Source organism: Parastagonospora nodorum (genome assembly GCF_000146915.1).
Source record: "Parastagonospora nodorum SN15 chromosome Unknown scaffold_7, whole genome shotgun sequence".
Taxonomy (NCBI): Eukaryota; Fungi; Ascomycota; class Dothideomycetes; order Pleosporales; family Phaeosphaeriaceae; genus Parastagonospora; species Parastagonospora nodorum.
This window is the reverse complement of record NW_001884555.1, coordinates 351,682-368,007: the sequence shown is the minus strand read 5'-3', so window position 1 is coordinate 368,007 and position 16,326 is coordinate 351,682. Positions and strand designations below refer to the sequence as shown.

Below are 16,326 nucleotides of genomic sequence, written 5' to 3'. Positions count from 1 at the left end.
AAGTTCTTTGCAAGCCACAACCGAACTTTGAGTCTTCTATTCGCTGTCAGGCAGCTGTTGCATAGTGTCAAGGGTACATATCGGTAGTGCCAACCCCATATTCCCCCAGACGCCATGCTGCGACCCAACAGAGTTCAGATGGAAACAGTTGGTTGCACTACCTCGCTACGGTTTAGGCCGAGGCGATCTTCACAGGGCCAACCCAGAGCGCGGGGAAAGCTGACCTTCGCATCTCACTACTGACTGGTATCAATTGCCGACGTCAACTACCTAGGTAGCGACGGTGGTTACCTTCAACCCTCAAAAAAGGTCATGTGAAAACTAACGCGGCAGAAGCTCAAGTCAGGCACGCTTGCATACACCACTCACGCGAAAACACAGCCAAGGCCTGCGGCACGGCTGGTAACTGAGTCGTGACTCAACGACATCGGCGAGCCGCTACCTGCTTTGGACAGAATTAGACCATAGTATCGCCGAGACAAGCCCCATAGTTTCGAGTCGTAAGATTCACACAAGATCGCCGCTCATTCGCATAGTTTTGCGATCGCCCGAGCCAGGGAGGGTTGTCACACTCGGATACGGGATACTGCATTTCGAAATATGCCTCAAAGTCAGTCAAGGGTGCCATCCCAGCGTTCGTCGAAACACAACATTGGCAGGATCCCAAAGACCAAATAATGCCCTCAGTGGACGGTGTATGATTTTACCTAAAGCCAAACCACCCTCCTGATCTTCATCCTGTTTCAACCTCCTGGATCAAATGTCCAGGTGTCCGTGGCGACAGGATATGGCACGTGACGTCATCTCGAGCAGACTTCTAAGGAGACACCAACCTCGTCCATATTCACGGATGATTATTTCAAATTGGAATAAAATTGGAAACAGTTTCCATTTGGCAGGACTGTGGGCAATCCATGAGAACCGAACGTTCCTGGTGTGCAGGCAATTGTAGAGGAGTTACGCTTGCTTTCAATCATCAGTGGATCGAAACCCTGCCTCTACACAATACCCCTTTTCGAGACTTCTCCTTGGCCCTCAACCTCCTCAAATATCAGTTACTTGCTGACGAATTCAAGAAAACTACAGCCATGTCGTGGACTCTCAACCGGAGTCGCGTCTCCAGTGGCATCTAACCCGTTGGAGCCTAGCGCAGCCCTGCAAAGTGGCGGAGCTTCGGTGTTCCAATCCTCAACATACGAGATGCATATTTGATCAAAAAGACCTGAGAGGATTACGGTGGAAATAGATCACGCTTCCACAGCACATAGCATCGTCACGAGACGTTCTGAAACGATAGCTTTCGTGCCAGTCCACGCGTCTGCACGTGCTGCGCAATCGTGGTCTATCACACGAGCCGTTGCACAGGACCACGTAATGGCGCTTCATGATCCATCTTTCTGCTGAAAACACATGATAACTCGATTCATCGACACTATCTTGCATTGCTAAAAATATCATAAGGCTACCCGCAATATTATTGAAACCGCGGGGCTGTTGGTCGGCCGAGGCTGTGCACTACTGCTAGATGGACAATCTACGGAGCACACTCGCAGCACGAGAACGCGGTACAAACCAGACTGTTCTGCCAATTCACTTATCGCGATAAATCTATCCTCTCAGCTTCACTTCTGTCGTAAATCCACTTCTTTTCCTCTACTGTCGTCATCGGCATCCTTCTCTCTCGGACCACGTTCTTTTAACTGAAAGTCCCAGGCAGTCACGTTGCAATCTACAGAGGGAGAAGAATACGAGGCTGCAGCACTCACTTCTTATATAACCTGCGCAAATTTTTACGTCCGTCATTTCTTACACTCACCATGTCGACCTGCTGCCGGACGTGCGACCATCGCAATGATGCCCTCCATGCATCTCCATCAGCACCGTCTCAGCTTGATGTCTGCCTCGTCACACTTACGTTTAAGGCGCACATCTCACCTAATACAAAGGGATACGCCGCACTCAACACGGTCTTGAACAACATCATCGACAGCGAAGAAACCCTAACACATCCTACCACTTTCACATCCTGGTCGCCGTGTCTGACGGATCCGAAAGTTGCGATAATAGTATCAACAGCACAGGAGACGTGTTCGAGCGGAACATCGCCCATATTTGATGACCTCCTGCAGCACCTGGCAACACCGCCAAGTGTACAACATGTCTACCTGGATTTCTCAGTTGTTTCACTTGCTGCCTCTGCACCGGATCACAGAGTACCAGTAGAGATTATACAATTGCAAGCCCCTAATCCCAGCATTGCTGCTAGCATTGGCAAGCATTTTGGCTGGGATCCGAAGCGCTCGTCCCTAGCCTTACAAATGCAGAGCTACGCATCTGCGGGCTTCGATCGACCAGGCGATTTAGTTAAGGACTTTTGGGCATGGGCTGAACTGGGGCAAGACCCTCTTACGCCACAAACACAACGAGGATCATTTGCTTCAAGTTACGAAAGCTTGCCCGAGCCGAGTCAGCTGAGAAGTTTCAACTCAGACGAAAAGAACATGTCCCTTCCTTTCCTAGAAGAAGATGAAGCACAAGCCACGGACGACGAAACGCTCATCATGATATTTCAATGGACGAGCCACACTGACGCCGCGCGTTTCAAACATCCTTCACAAGCCAGCTACGGACAAAACGGACAAGAGGTCCGTCGAGATCTATGGGACACCCATGTGGCGCATCCAGTAAGGCAACTGCAAGGCTTCGGGGCGAAGGTGAGATCATACAAGTTGGAATTGAGGGCGGTGGAGCCTAGGCAGGCGTGCGTTGAGGAATGCACGACCGGTAGAGTAAGGAGTGGGAGTAAGAGGCTGAGCATCATGGCGTCGGGGTTGAGCGAGAAGGTCACGGGGCTTTGGCGGTGATGATTTGTTGTCATAGCGAATGCATTCCTCTATGATACGTAAGGAAGTAATATATGGACAGGGTCTAGATTCACGAAGATAACGAATGCAAGTAACAGCTGAGGCAGTTTTGCCCGACTGTCGGTGTGCGAAAGTCTTGCAACCCATACTTTCGTCGGTGTGCGCGACAACGTCGCCTCTTGGCTTTTCTTCAGTCATCCCAACCGGAGCACACACCTTAGCGATGTTGGAAAATCAGAAACAAAAGCTCTGCCACGTAGGCTGTAAAGTGGCGTACGGCATCCTAACAGCCCGGACATCCGTATGGTACTTGCTCGCGAGGTCCTATTCGTGCATTCTCACTTACGAAACGCGAGGGCATCCTTCACCTTCGTCTTTCCTCGCAGACCACTCATCATGCGTCATCTTCGCCGATCAATAAGGCTGTTTTTCGCAGCACCGTCATTCGTTCGCTCTGAGCGCGCGTTGCTGTGAGTTGTCCTGTATAGCCACGCTGATGACCAATCAGAAGCATTTGCGTCATGGCTGCGCCACGCCAAAAATAGGACATGAGGTTACGCTTCGATCCACGTAGCGGTTTACGGCGTAGCCGTAATCAACAGCTCCGCAGCATCAGGATTGCTCTTCGATAATCCCACTATACGATGGGACTCGAATGCTTTGATGTGGCCCGTGGCTCATACAGCAACGTCCAAGCTGGGCGAAGGGCGGTGCTTGAACGAGTCAATGCAGCAGCGGCCAACTTTGCCGTTGCGAGGTCGCAATGCATGGGATACGTGTTGGATTCGTAGACACTGAAGGGTGGCGGTTTGTATAAAACTTAGTGCTGCCCGTGATGGTGAAGACATCATTACAGTATTGGCTAGACTACCATCTAAATGGCGCGTACTACTCGTGTACAGATGAACGACTACGAGTACGATTACGAGGTTGGGCGACAGGAATTTACGACGGGTCGCTCGCAAACTGAGGCTGTCGATAGAAGCGTTGATGAGAGTCAAGTCGTCCAAGGGACGGTCTTGTGGCTGCCAGCAAGGGAAGACTTACCCGAGCGCGCAGTACGGAGAGCGCACGGCAAAGGAGCTATTGAAGAGGGTATCTTCAACCACCCTGTAGTGGTAGTATCTCGGCCAGAAGAAGACAGCCAGATTATACACTTCCACCTTGTAAGCTTTTTCCACCAGTCGATACAAGACCTCGTACTGACCATGCAGATAACATCCCTCCAAGGCCGACGCCTCGAACAACTATACAGCAAATCCAACGAGTTTCACGCGAGCCGGCGCTCCTGGTTTCTCCCCGTCGCCCCAACCCCATCGCACCCCGACGCCGTCTCCAAAAAGACCAAAAAGCGCTTCCCAACGCTCATACTAGCAAACGGAGCAACACTACGATGGGATTCGTACGTCAACATCCGCCACGTATACAAAATCGATATTTCGCTCCTACGAGCGTATTCGAATCCAGATACACCGACCGTTGAGGTGTACCATTTTGAGCGCGAATCAACAATCAGGATGCTTGCAAAAGGCAAGTCACTGACGCTTTATGAACCGGGGCCGCAGTTTGTCGGTGCGGGATTACAGAGGACGAGATCAGAGCCGACACCCACTACACATGATGCTTACTATATTGCAATGCCAATGGATACGCAGTGGCCAAGCATAACTGCATATCCACCTCCACCCACACGCTCATCTCAGAATTGGTCCACATATCCTAGCCCAAACAGACAGCCGGATTTTCACATCTCCCGTACAGAAGCCGCTCGGATACCTGGTACGCCGCCGAAAGTGCCGCCCGATGGCGGGCTCACTACAGTGCTTAGCTCGATGCAGCAGCAGGTGTCGGGCAACGTGCAGGCAATAGCAGGTGTGACACAGCAGAAGCTTGCGACGGTGTATCAGAGCCAGCTTGTGATAGTCAAGGCGCCGGTTGAGAGGGCGTGGAGGGATTTGAAGGGTGTGACGGCTATTGCTATTGCTTCATTGTAGGTGTGAGAATGGATGAGTGGGATTCTGGCAAGATTTGAGTCGTGGCTTGCTGGTTGCGATAGCTGTGTTGGTGTTGGTGTTGGTGTTGGGGTCTGACTGGAAGACGATCTGTGCTTGTATGACTGTTATGACGAATGACCAGCGTTTTTGCGCATCTGACGAAATACTTATGACTCTCTTTAGTCGCTCTGAGGTAGCAGAGTTTAAGAGTAGTTGCTGAACTAAAATTGTTCTACTGTTGCGTGCAGAGAGAGTTACGTATGGCCTGCATTTGTCTTTCAAGGATGCCAATATTACGTTGCATTCCTGATCAAGCTCAGTGATGATAAGATCCGCCGGCGACGGAATTTTCCATGCAAATCGACGGCCCACATTGCTCTGGTGTAGTGTTGGGTTGGCGGTAGCCAGATTGCAAGGGTCTTCAGCACTGCGCGATCTCTTAAGCGTCAGAAACCTCAATGAGCAAGAGATAGTATAGACTCACAGTATGATGAGTTCGAGACGACACTGTCATCACGGCGATAGGAAAGTATAAATACCGCTAATCTCGCCAGATCTCATTGTCCCTATCACACTTCAACACTCATTGTCCCTATCACACTTCAACAGAGCCAAAGCGACATCATGAGGGTCAACAAGAGCGAAGTAGTTCCTGGAGCAATCTTCTACCTACCTGCAAAGGATAAACTACCACCTGATGCAGTGTTACCAGTACTTGTTACACCACCGGCAAATACTAAACATTCGAAAGAATCTGCCGCGAGTGGTATCTACAATCATCCTGTCGTTATAGTATCGCGACCAGCTGACGAGGAAGGAATGATTCATTTCCATATTGCGAGTCTAAGCTCTATCATAGTAATTGTATGTTTCTCGCTGATACCGGCTAGATCACCTCTTATCACAACAATTCATCATTGGACACGGTCTATACAGGATCAAAAACTTGGACCAAGACTAAACTGCGCTGTGGTCATTTGCCAATTCATCCAAATGGCCCGCATCCAGATCGTGACGAATCGAAGAAGAAATCAGCTAAAAGATTACCGACACTCTTTCTAGCAGATGATCTTGAACTCAAGACTAAACACTCATGGGTTAACATCTACGACGTGTATAAGATGGAAATTTCGCTGCTAGCCCCGTATTGGCGTGTCAAAGATGAGGAGAAGACAGTGTATCGTCTGGGATCGCAGTCTGTGGATCAAATGCGCTCACGTTGCAAGCATCTGAGAGACTATAAGCCTGGAGAGCAGTGGCCAAAGCCAGACTCAAAAGCACCAGTGTCTCAGCTAAATCCCAGCACATACGAAGAAGAGTTCCCAGCTTTAGGTTCCAAATAGCAGAATCAATACCAAGGTAGTGCATATATATATATACCTACTTAGATATATAAACATAGTTAGTCTAGTGCAAAAAATAGTGTATGGCAGCACTCATAACTTTTCCTAACATAAATAAATGCGCCAAAATCTAGCAAAAGAAAACCCCGCTTTCGCGGGGGAAAGAAACATCTTAATTTTCTTAATTTCATTGCCCCGAAACCCTAATCTTTACTCCTACTTCCAGCCTCTTACTACTACTCCTCGATTCAAGTCACGGAAGCATTTCTTACGTGGTCCATGTCGCCATGTTGCCTGATCCAGTCTAAGGTACGCTGCACGCGTTCTACTAACACCGGAGACCCGTCCTTGATTTCCTTCTCATACTCCATAAGCGATGTAAACAGCTCAGCCCGATTCTCTTGCAACGTCTCATGTGCGACAATCGTGCGTATGAATACCCAAAGAGACTCGTGTTCGAATTGCAACCTCAGCGCGTAGCTGAGAATTTCCCGCACCATAGTCGTTCGTTTGGCCAGTGGCTCAACTTTCGGGAGAAGGTAAAGTAGGCAGGACCAGCCTGATGTGTCGCCGGGATGCTTACAACACCATGTTTTGACAGTCTCTGTGAACTCGATAGTGGCTTCCATGCCGTCTACCCGCTCTTCGAGTCTTCGGACGTATTGCCAGGCATAGTAGTTGTGTGGATGCCGTTCGCCTGACTTGCAAATCGACTTGAGCTCCGTACGCCAGAAGTCTGCTCTGATGTTCTCAGGCACAAGCTCTAATATGCTGGGGCGGAACAGATCGAACAGCCACGAGCGATGATGCCAGAGAGTCGGCGACTTTGACTGGCGGTGAAGTGGAGACGTGAGAATGCTGTCCAGGAAACAAAATTCATACTGCAAAGCTTTGCGATAGGCGAGTTGGGCTGCTGGAGTGGTGTCGGTTTTGAGTGCTAAGAGTCTGCGTTTGCGGAAATTTGCAGCTGTGAGGTGATCGGTTTCGAACAGCAAGAGGACTCTGGTGGCCTTTAGTGCCGTTGCCTGAGATTTCCTGTCTTCATTTTCGAAGTTCTCCATGAATACTTTGCGAGCCTCGACGAAGGCCAGGGCGAGGATCTTCTTGGGCACTCCCAGGTTGGGTCCATCTTGCAGGAAGAGCCCATTTGGCGGCCTTGATGGCCTGGGGGCAGGATTTCAATTTCGAGAATCTTCTTATGATTGTCTTCGAGGTAGCCGCCCAATGCCTCGTACGCTCGCACTTGCAACTTCGCGGTCGCATTCTCTTTTTGGCTCATGATGTGATGAAAGTGCGGGATCCATGAGCAGCGGCATACGATGATTTACAGGATCCACTCGAGAGCATGGCGGATCAACTTTCCGTGCGGTGAAACCAACCGATCCATGATTTGGACTGCCATGTTCGGAAATCGGATGGTCTCTGGATCGGAGTTTTGGTGGTGACGCGGGTCATTGGCGATGATCACCCTACAACTTCCCTACCTACGACTTCACTAGCACCGTGCAGTGAGCCTGATGCAGAGGACAAGCACTCTCAACCCGTCTCACCCAACATGCCGTCGCTGCTTTTAGTAGTATTCATCTTGCAGTTCCTGCTCCACATTATCAACACGGTCGGCGCGAGCACTGTCAACGATCTGGTAAGCCCCGCGCCATATGAGAGTAACCCAATTGGCATATTAACGACATACGCAGCTATGGATATTGTATAACAAGCTTCCCACACCGACCTCCAGCTCTGCACAGAAGGCGCAGAAGCTCAAGAAGGAGATTGTCCAGCTGAAGCGCGAGCTTGGGGCCACGTCGGCGCAAGACAACTTCTCAAAATGGGCGAAGCTCGACAGGCAGCACAACAAGGCCATGGCCGAGTTCCAGAAGATTGGTATGACTGCACATCTAGTTCTTCTATCATTTCGCAATGTGGCTGACTAAGTAATAACAGATGGCTCCCTCCGCGGTCACCAAACCGCCTTCACGTCCGCCGTCTCGACCCTCCGCTGGCTGGGCACCCAGGGCCTCCGCTTCGTCCTACAATTCTGGTTCGCCAAGTCACCCATGTTCTGGATGCCCGCGGGCTGGCTGCCATTCTACGTCGAATGGATACTGAGCTTCCCCCGCGCACCGCTCGGCAGCGTGAGCATCAACGTCTGGGGCATCGCGTGCGCCAGCATGATCGCGCTCGCCGCCGAAGGCCTCGCCGCCGTCTGGGTGCTCGCCACGAAACGCCCAACACCCATCGCGACGGAGAAGAAGGAAGCCATGGCATTCGCGGCGGACCAGAAATCTTCTGGCGAGAAGAAGGAGCTTTGATAGCATCCCAAGTACACATACATCACGCATAACACAATTTATCAAGAGAGTATGTCTCCCACAAATAGACGCAAAGTCGTCTTGGCTTTCGCTCAGACACTGCAACACGAGTGGGATGACCTTGGCAGGTCGTTTGGCTTGTTCTAGGCTACAAATTGAACTCGTGATCGTGGAGAATGTGCGCATCACCGAGTCTTCGAAAGAGCCATCTACGGAATTGTTGTTCCAAAACATGCAAAGCAATGCCCGCTGGCTGACATGAAGCTGCGTGTATGTTTGCAATGCATGTTTGGATGTTGTCGTGGAATAATTCGCGGATGTTGAAGGTGCAAGTTGCAGGTTTGATGCGCGAAGAAAAAGATGGCGGTAGGCGCTAGCGTGGATTGCCGGGCCGACGTATTACCGATTGGTATTTCCGTCCTGCCGAAAAGCTTCACTCCCTCCTAACCTGGAGAGCACTCGTTCCTTGTCATGTCGTCTCGTGTCTCAGTGTGCTCTGTCGATAGGAATTTCGTATTGTTTGTGTACACATTTACATAAGTCTCCTGTTCAAATCATGGTTTCTTCGTTTGCACGAAACCATCTCTATGTCACGCCTTCTCCATGCGCACCACCCCCATGTTTCGACTTGGTTGCTCTCAACCCGATTCTGAATCTGAGCTGGAGTCGGAGCCTGAAGATGAAAGTAAGGACGGCTCGTTGATCCAACAATTCTCACACAGTATCTTCTTCCCAAAGAATCCCATGTCTTTCTCCTCATCATACTGCATGTGGAGTTTCCCACAAGCAACCATCTCCGCCTCGTCGGCATGCTCAAAGTAGCACCACTCTCCACTACTCGACTGCAGGCAGATTTGATCTTCGAGTAGCTCACACAGACGCCTCGTTACGCGAGCCAGAAACGCGGGGGGAAAGTCCGTCAGCCGTGATGGTTCCTCGCAGCAGTTCTTCCAGAACGTGCAGTGCTCGTCCACAATAAGTTGCAAGAGAGGCCGGTCAGAAGGGATACTCGAAAATGCTATTCGTGCCATGGCCAAGATGTCAGAGACTAGAAAGTTGTCTTTGAGCCTCATTTGTTCCGCTACATTGTTGTTGATGGTGCGTCGGAACTCATGTGCCAGAAATCGATCAGCGAAGGCGTACGCCTTGATCTGCGTCTCAACACTGCCTATTCCGCCAATCCGCGCCCACTCCGCATAATCTACCAGGCTTGGAAGACTCCCTGTGTAAAGCCAGTGCAGGAAGATGTTAACTGCCACATGTCAGCTCTTACGGTTCAAACCTGCTAAGAGCGAAGAATTACCTGGTTCTGGCTCCACATCTTCGAGTACGATCAGGTTCTCCTTTCCTTCTTTCCAGGAGTCCCTAAGCGCATTGTGGAAGTACTCAGAATGATATACCAGCAAAGCCTTGTGGACGCTGTACTTCAGATGATAAGGGCCGATTTCGAGTGTGACGCTACCCGCAAGCAACGCAGAGCTGATTCGCGGCGTCAGTGTCGTCTCCGCCGCTCGCCAGACGGACTTACCCGATTCCTGGTGCTTCAGACTTAGGTTTTTGAAGATCGGAAGCCGCCATCTTGCTAGTGTCCAGAAAGCTGGATGTTGATTGTGGGTGGCTTCCGGGAGCAGTGGCAGTTTGGAGAGAAGGAAGGGAGAGGTGAGCTTATATCACGATGACGCCGAAGCGGCATCATCAGTCGAAGGTGAGAGCAGCCCCGGAACCACAAGTAAAGGCAAGGCCACGATTCTAGCATGACCATGGGGAGTCGATGACAACATGAAGGTCACATATGACTGAACATGCCAATTTTCCTCTAACGATATCTAGTCGAGTTACGAAAATTGGAAAGGCATATGAACACTCAAGGGTATGACTCGTATCATTCATATTGATAAATCTGTTGACGCTACCGTTGTACTCTCTTTGTCCTCTACTGATCTCTCGTCTCATTCTTCCAGGCTGCATTCGATATTCATGCACTACTATACATTGCCAGTTGCGTACCTCACCCTGCTGAATGCCAGTCCAGGATTTGCCAGCGGGAGGGACTGAAATTCTACAGCCATCGTTGAAGTCGATTCAGAGTTTCCCCTTCTCTCCTGCGGCTAGCACCTAAGCTTCTTGTCTAGCCTTCTATTTTCGTTGCCGCATCTCCATCGTCCTCTCGTGATTTTTTCTCATGCCTTGTTTCATGCCGCTAGGTACAAGCCTCACTCTTCATCTGACGAAGAGGGAGATACGTCCCGCGAACCCCCTCCATGATTTGCACACGGTATCGGTTTGTCAAACACGCCCATGTCATTCTTTTCGTCGTATCACATGTGCAGCTTGCCGCAAGCCGAAGCTTCCTGCTCATCAGTGTGCTCATAGTAGCAACACTGGTTGACTCCGTTTCCGGCTCGTGAATATTCGAGCAGTGTCCTGTAGCTCCTCACCGAACGTGCAAGAAATGCAGGAGGAGCCTCTTTCAGATTGATTGGCGGATCGCTGGTTTCGCAACCAACGGTCCACCAATAACAGTACTCATCGACGAGGAATTGTAGGATGGGTCGATCCGCGGGAATCTTAGAGAATGCTTCGGTGGCTAGATCTGGAATGTTGCAGACAAGCGCAGGATCACCGCATTTGAAGTATTCTACGATTGTCTTGTTGATGGCACGTCGGAAGGTAGGGATCAAGAAGCGGTCTGCAAACGCGTATGCACGTATCATGGCTATTTCGAAATTGGTCTGACGCTCCCTCGCCAGGATGTCTTCCCACGCCCTGAAGTCGTGTTCTCTCGGAAGATCTTGGATGTAGAGCCAGTGCATGAAGATGTTCACTATCGGACATCAGCTAAAGCAGCTAGGAGTTCGCAAAGACACTTACCCGCAGCCGGCTGGACATCTACCAACTTCACAACGCCCTCCTCTGCCTCCTTCCAAGGACCTTTGAGTGCATTGCGGAAGTACTCAGAATAGTGGACTAGCAGAGCTTTGTGGACATAGTACTTCAAGCGATCTGGGCCAATCTCGAGTATGATAGTTCCATCAAGCGACACAGATTTTAACAGGCCGTCAGTAAATGGCTACTCACTGAGAGTAGCTGTTACGTACCCCATCTTTGGTGGATCGATCTTCGACATCTTATGATAGAATTTCGTTTGAGGTGATCGGTTGGTGTTATGTCGTAGGAGACCGAGTCAAATAGTAGATTACAGGTTGGGTTTTGCGCTTACTAGTCAAATCCGACCTGCCGACTGGTGGTGAGAGAGACTCTGGAATTACAGGTAAGAGACGGGCTGCATTTACTGTCTACGTCACTAACATCATCAATTATCACCTCGGAACATAGACTTTACGCATGTAAGGGCTGTGTCGAAGGTTTTTCCCCAACGATGCTTTTATATCTTTGATGGCTCTTATGTAGTCCCTTGGGTCGTTACAAGGCCTTACGCTCTTACTCTTCGCAAAACACAGCAAGTAAAGCTGATGCATCTGTCAAGTGTGAAACAACTCGTCATCACATGTTGTCACAATTAGACAGGTGAGCGTGAATGGCCAAGGGCAAGTACATTGAGTGTACAACTTTCATTAAGCTAGGCTGTGAATCAACCCAGACGCCATTCCTCCGGACGCAAAGTGATATCCAAAATGATAGACTCGCGCAAAGGGAAAGAAATACCTATAACGATCATCCCAATATTGTCACCCCCTCCATGCCTCCAAGCAGTCCCTTTGTGCATCAAGCACCATGACCCGGCCATCGACTTATGTACATCTCATCCGTCTCCGCCTCTCTACACACCGCCCTCTCATCCTCTGTAGCATGCTCATGATAGTCACACTTGATGAACAGCGGCTCCTCCATGCCATCGTCATACTGCCGCAAATACGCATACCGATCCATAACGCGCAAGAAGAACTCAATCGGCAGCTGGTGCTGAAGCTCCGGGCCCTCGTCGAAGGCGAGCTCCTTGCGGCTGATCGAACCGTTGCAGTGGCAATCGACGAGCAAGTTGAGAATGCGGCGGTCGTGCGGGATGTGTGCGAAGGCGAAGATGACCTCGGCCAACCACGGCGCGGTGAAGTTGTTCTCAACGTACTGGTTGTTGATGATCATGAGGAACTCTTCGGCGCCGAGACGCTCGGCGACGACCCAGGTCTTGAGGCGCAGCAGGTTCACCTTGAGGTCGAGCTCCAATAGCGATATGTTGGGGAGATGCTCCAGCCAGTCCTCCATGGTCTCGGGCAGCGAGCCGGTGTGAAGCCAGCCGAGGAAGATGTTGAAGGCACGCGGTGAGAGGTCTTTGAAGACGAATTTGTGCTCTGAGCCGCTGGTGGAGTGGGTCTGGAAGTTGCGGAAGAGCGAATGCTGGGCGAGCAGCGCTCTGCTGACTTGAAAGGTCTTGGGCTTGGGACCGATCTCGATCGTGACCATGTCGTCGGATGGACGGAGTGCGCTATGGAATCATTAGTATCTATGCGCAGCATAGTAAAAAAGTCTGATATCGTACATGAGCTGCACGAGGTCGTGTGTTGCCATTATGGGCGAGGCTGATGGCAAGTATGAAGTTGAGGTCGTGAGAAAGTGTGGTGTAAGGATTGCCGTCTGTCGGATGTCTTATATATAGCTCAACTATGGAGTGAAGCCGAATTGCATGCGAGCCTGCTCATTTTGCGACTGCACGTCACTATCTCATATTCGCGGTGAATGTTGATTGTCGTTAGCGCCGTTAGGCGTCCAATGGTATTACCACGCCGCCACGAACAACGACACCTAGCAAAATAAAATACCACCTGTGCATTGTAATAGCTTGTCACCCTGGTCTCGTTCCACACGTACATGCGTACCTTCGAGACGGATTCTCGTACAACAGGGGAATTTGGAAGCCTAGTCTAGGTGAAGCTCGCCCTCTCGGTCTGCATACGGGTAATATTTCTGCGTCTCGGTCCATAGCGTTTCTTCGTCCATCTGGCTCGCATCAAGACCAGCAATAATGTCCCTTTGAAATGTCAGCAATGCTCATTTGAAACAGACGTATGCTCACTTGTCTTCTGCCAGCACTTCGAATCCAGGCACGCAATCGATGAGAGCGTATATAAGGTAGCTCCCAATAAAAGACCAAGAGAACCCAATTGAGGCTTCGACAATTTGTATACCGAGCTGACGCACGTTTCCGTCGAAGAAGACTCCACCGGGTATCACAGTCACTCCATCGTAGCCGGCGACTTCCTTTTGCGCGAAACATCCAGTAGCTATTGTGGCCAATATGCCGCCTAGGCAATGTGTTGCGAATGTATCGCCGTGGTCCACCCAGCGCCAGCGCCTCGCGAAATCCGTGAACTTGATGCGAAGCGCTTGTCGGCAGAAAAGTGCGCCCACTATGCCGAAGAAGAAGGCTGTTGGCATGTCGATGAAGCCGGCCGACGGTGTTATCATGATGAGACCGGAGATTGCACCCATGAAACACGAATCCAAGCTCCAGCGTCCAACTTCGACATAGGTGTAGATCATCCAAGTCAGTGCGCCACTAGCAGCGCAAAGATTTGTGACGCACAGAGCCATGACTGACTTGAAGTTGAAGGCCAAAGTTGTGCCAGCGTCGAACGCGAGCCAAGAGCCCCAGATAGAAACCATGGCGAGCAGCTGGCATAAAGAGTTCACAGGTCTGTGAATAACCAGATGGGATGGAGTTCGTGTTGAAGACTTCTTCGATCGGAATAGAGGGTATGAGAGGTAGACCGACATTGCAGTCGCAGTTGCTCCAGAGTTGATATGGACCGGCGTTCCTCCTGCGAAGTCGACGACGCCTAGATCCATCAGGAATCCGCCGCCCCATACCATGTGCGCCAATGGGTTGTATATGAATGTCGACCAGAGCTGTGGTCATTAGTAGACATACAAATCTTTATGTCGAGGGCAACTTACAAATATGAACGGGATAAGCGGAAGTATCCGCCCTCGCTCACACGCACCTCCAACAGCAATAGCGCACACCGTAGCCTGAAAGACAAGCTGAAAGAAGCTAAATAGTATTGCCGGAATAGTACCAACAGGTTCGGCCAAAACACCCCTGTGGAAAGCGTACTTGAAATCACCAAAAACCGCACCTCCTTCTCCATACGTCAACGTGTATCCAATGAAGAACCATTGAATTGAGCAGACAATGACGGCAAGGATGGCAGGCATCACGGCCGCCAGAGAGTTGGATCGCGTCGTGTAGCCAGAGTAGGCGATTCCTACCGCTGGTATAATGCCCCAGCCTGAAACTATTAGTTGATGGATGACATCTGGACGGTGGACACCTACAAAAGACACAACACACAAGCACGAAGAGCGTGTCGGTGCGATCACAAGCCTCCCATGCTTTCAACACTTCGACCGGAAGAGCCATGTTTACTCCTCAGAAGTATTCACCAAGAATTATACTATCTAGACGAGGCTGTCAAGTGGCTTCGAGATAGATGGACAGACGAGATTCGAGGGGATGCCGGGATTATGTCGCGCAGGTACAACATGCGCCTCCTCGGCTGAGCGACCAGGACTCCGGTCCTCCTTTGAGCACGCCGAGACTTGAGGCGCTTGATATGCATTGCATTTGCTGCACTTGGTAAGGGCTGGTCTGATGGGTGATGGGAAAAGTGGCGCGATAAGATAAGCTTTCGTCACTGGTCGGTAGGCGGCTCTTCAGCACGAGTGCGGTAGCCGATACGATATAAGGTATTCTTCAATCATAGTACCAGCGGATCTGATGCATGGCGAAAAGCACTTCATTCTGGAAGATGAGAGGACTAGACATTCGTCGCGGTCCGCTCCGAGGTGATCGGTCTATGGCAATCTAGCCTATCAGATTCGCCCCACAATGAAGCACTAAACCGCATCGAGCGGCGTTAATATTCGACGTCAACCTCCCAATCCGTTCGTACACTTTGACTCAGATATCACAATGTCAGACAGTGAAGAGTACGACGTATTTGGTGTGAGTCAGGATCTCGTCCCGCCAGCGCCTATCAAGCCAGCTGGAGCATCCGAGATCGACTTTGATGGGCTGCTCTCGCCACCACTGAAGCTGCACGAGGACCTGAAGAATGGGTGCGGCGGGCAATTGTGGCCAGCGGGTATGGTGTTGAGCAAATATATGCTACGTAAGCACGCGAGTGATTTAGTGGGCAAGGACATGTATGCCAAGAACTTTGCAGTGAAGGGATATCGAAGTACTAATACGAAGACAGTGTCGAGTTGGGTGCTGGTGGTGGGCTTGTTGGGTGAGTAATTCTCTAACTTTCTCGTCACATTTCCTTTCAAACTCGGTTTTGTTCTTCCTCCTCTTTGTCTTTTCTAATACTCCCCAGCCTTGCCGTAGTGCTAGGCTGCAAAACCGACAAACCCCTACACATCACTGATCAAGAGCCCATGTTCGATCTGATGAAACGTAACATCACACTCAACAACCTCGACTTACGCGTAACTGCATCAATATACGACTGGGGTGCGGCGAAATCACCGAAGCTGCCACCGCATCCGGACATCATTCTTGCCGCTGACTGCGTGTACTTCGAACCTGCGTTTCCACTGCTTCAAAAAACACTAAGCGATCTTATTGGCGATAATACCGTCTGTTACTTCTGCTTTAAGAAGCGCAGAAGAGCGGATTTGCAGTTCATGAAAGTTGCGAGGAAGATGTTCGATGTGAAGCAGGTGGATGATGATCCGGATAAGGAGGTTTACTCGAGGGAGAATCTATTCCTGTAAGTCACTAAAAATATTGGATTGGAGATGCTGACTGTTGGTAGGTACCGCTTCACGAAGAAACGGATATGAGAAGACA

At 50.5% G+C, this 16,326-nt stretch overlaps 10 protein-coding genes across 10 annotated transcripts; 5 read left to right on the top strand and 5 right to left on the bottom strand.

Moving 5' to 3' along the window:
• Positions 1-1,817: 1,817 nt before the first annotated feature.
• Positions 1,818-2,864, top strand: SNOG_04935 (hypothetical protein; the record flags this gene model as incomplete). The annotated part of the gene is made up of 1 exon (XM_001795296.1): positions 1,818-2,864. The coding sequence occupies one exon, from the start codon at positions 1,818-1,820 to the stop codon at positions 2,862-2,864; it is 1,047 nt and encodes a 348-aa protein (XP_001795348.1).
• An 878-nt stretch (positions 2,865-3,742) lies between these two features.
• SNOG_04934 (hypothetical protein) lies at positions 3,743-4,858 on the top strand (the record flags this gene model as incomplete). Its single annotated transcript, XM_001795295.1, has 2 exons — positions 3,743-4,030; positions 4,079-4,858. 2 exons carry the CDS (start codon positions 3,743-3,745, stop codon positions 4,856-4,858), a joined length of 1,068 nt encoding a protein of 355 aa, XP_001795347.1.
• Positions 4,859-5,482: 624 nt separating this feature from the next.
• SNOG_04933 (hypothetical protein) lies at positions 5,483-6,201 on the top strand (the record flags this gene model as incomplete). The annotated part of the gene is made up of 2 exons (XM_001795294.1): positions 5,483-5,650; positions 5,749-6,201. 2 exons carry the CDS (start codon positions 5,483-5,485, stop codon positions 6,199-6,201), a joined length of 621 nt encoding a protein of 206 aa, XP_001795346.1.
• Positions 6,202-6,334: 133 nt separating this feature from the next.
• SNOG_04932 (hypothetical protein) lies at positions 6,335-7,480 on the bottom strand (the record flags this gene model as incomplete). Its single annotated transcript, XM_001795293.1, has 2 exons — positions 6,335-7,365; positions 7,437-7,480. The coding sequence occupies 2 exons, from the start codon at positions 7,478-7,480 to the stop codon at positions 6,450-6,452; spliced, it is 960 nt and encodes a 319-aa protein (XP_001795345.1). The 3' UTR covers positions 6,335-6,449.
• Positions 7,481-7,734: 254 nt separating this feature from the next.
• SNOG_04931 (hypothetical protein) lies at positions 7,735-8,513 on the top strand (the record flags this gene model as incomplete). The annotated part of the gene is made up of 3 exons (XM_001795292.1): positions 7,735-7,843; positions 7,899-8,085; positions 8,146-8,513. Exons 1-3 carry the CDS (start codon positions 7,757-7,759, stop codon positions 8,511-8,513), a joined length of 642 nt encoding a protein of 213 aa, XP_001795344.1. The 5' UTR covers positions 7,735-7,756.
• Positions 8,514-9,151: 638 nt separating this feature from the next.
• On the bottom strand, positions 9,152-10,091 carry SNOG_04930 (hypothetical protein; the record flags this gene model as incomplete). The annotated part of the gene is made up of 3 exons (XM_001795291.1): positions 9,152-9,765; positions 9,787-9,992; positions 10,042-10,091. 3 exons carry the CDS (start codon positions 10,089-10,091, stop codon positions 9,152-9,154), a joined length of 870 nt encoding a protein of 289 aa, XP_001795343.1.
• Positions 10,092-10,831: 740 nt separating this feature from the next.
• On the bottom strand, positions 10,832-11,640 carry SNOG_04929 (hypothetical protein; the record flags this gene model as incomplete). Its single annotated transcript, XM_001795290.1, has 3 exons — positions 10,832-11,337; positions 11,385-11,533; positions 11,612-11,640. 3 exons carry the CDS (start codon positions 11,638-11,640, stop codon positions 10,832-10,834), a joined length of 684 nt encoding a protein of 227 aa, XP_001795342.1.
• Positions 11,641-12,309: 669 nt separating this feature from the next.
• Positions 12,310-13,040, bottom strand: SNOG_04928 (hypothetical protein; the record flags this gene model as incomplete). The annotated part of the gene is made up of 3 exons (XM_001795289.1): positions 12,310-12,316; positions 12,343-12,957; positions 13,012-13,040. The coding sequence occupies 3 exons, from the start codon at positions 13,038-13,040 to the stop codon at positions 12,310-12,312; spliced, it is 651 nt and encodes a 216-aa protein (XP_001795341.1).
• Positions 13,041-13,388: 348 nt separating this feature from the next.
• Positions 13,389-14,892, bottom strand: SNOG_04927 (hypothetical protein; the record flags this gene model as incomplete). Its single annotated transcript, XM_001795288.1, has 4 exons — positions 13,389-13,500; positions 13,546-14,378; positions 14,427-14,761; positions 14,808-14,892. 4 exons carry the CDS (start codon positions 14,890-14,892, stop codon positions 13,389-13,391), a joined length of 1,365 nt encoding a protein of 454 aa, XP_001795340.1.
• Positions 14,893-15,444: 552 nt separating this feature from the next.
• On the top strand, positions 15,445-16,319 carry SNOG_04926 (hypothetical protein; the record flags this gene model as incomplete). Its single annotated transcript, XM_001795287.1, has 4 exons — positions 15,445-15,590; positions 15,731-15,763; positions 15,851-16,246; positions 16,292-16,319. The coding sequence occupies 4 exons, from the start codon at positions 15,445-15,447 to the stop codon at positions 16,317-16,319; spliced, it is 603 nt and encodes a 200-aa protein (XP_001795339.1).
• Between the last annotated feature and the right edge of the window lie 7 nt (positions 16,320-16,326).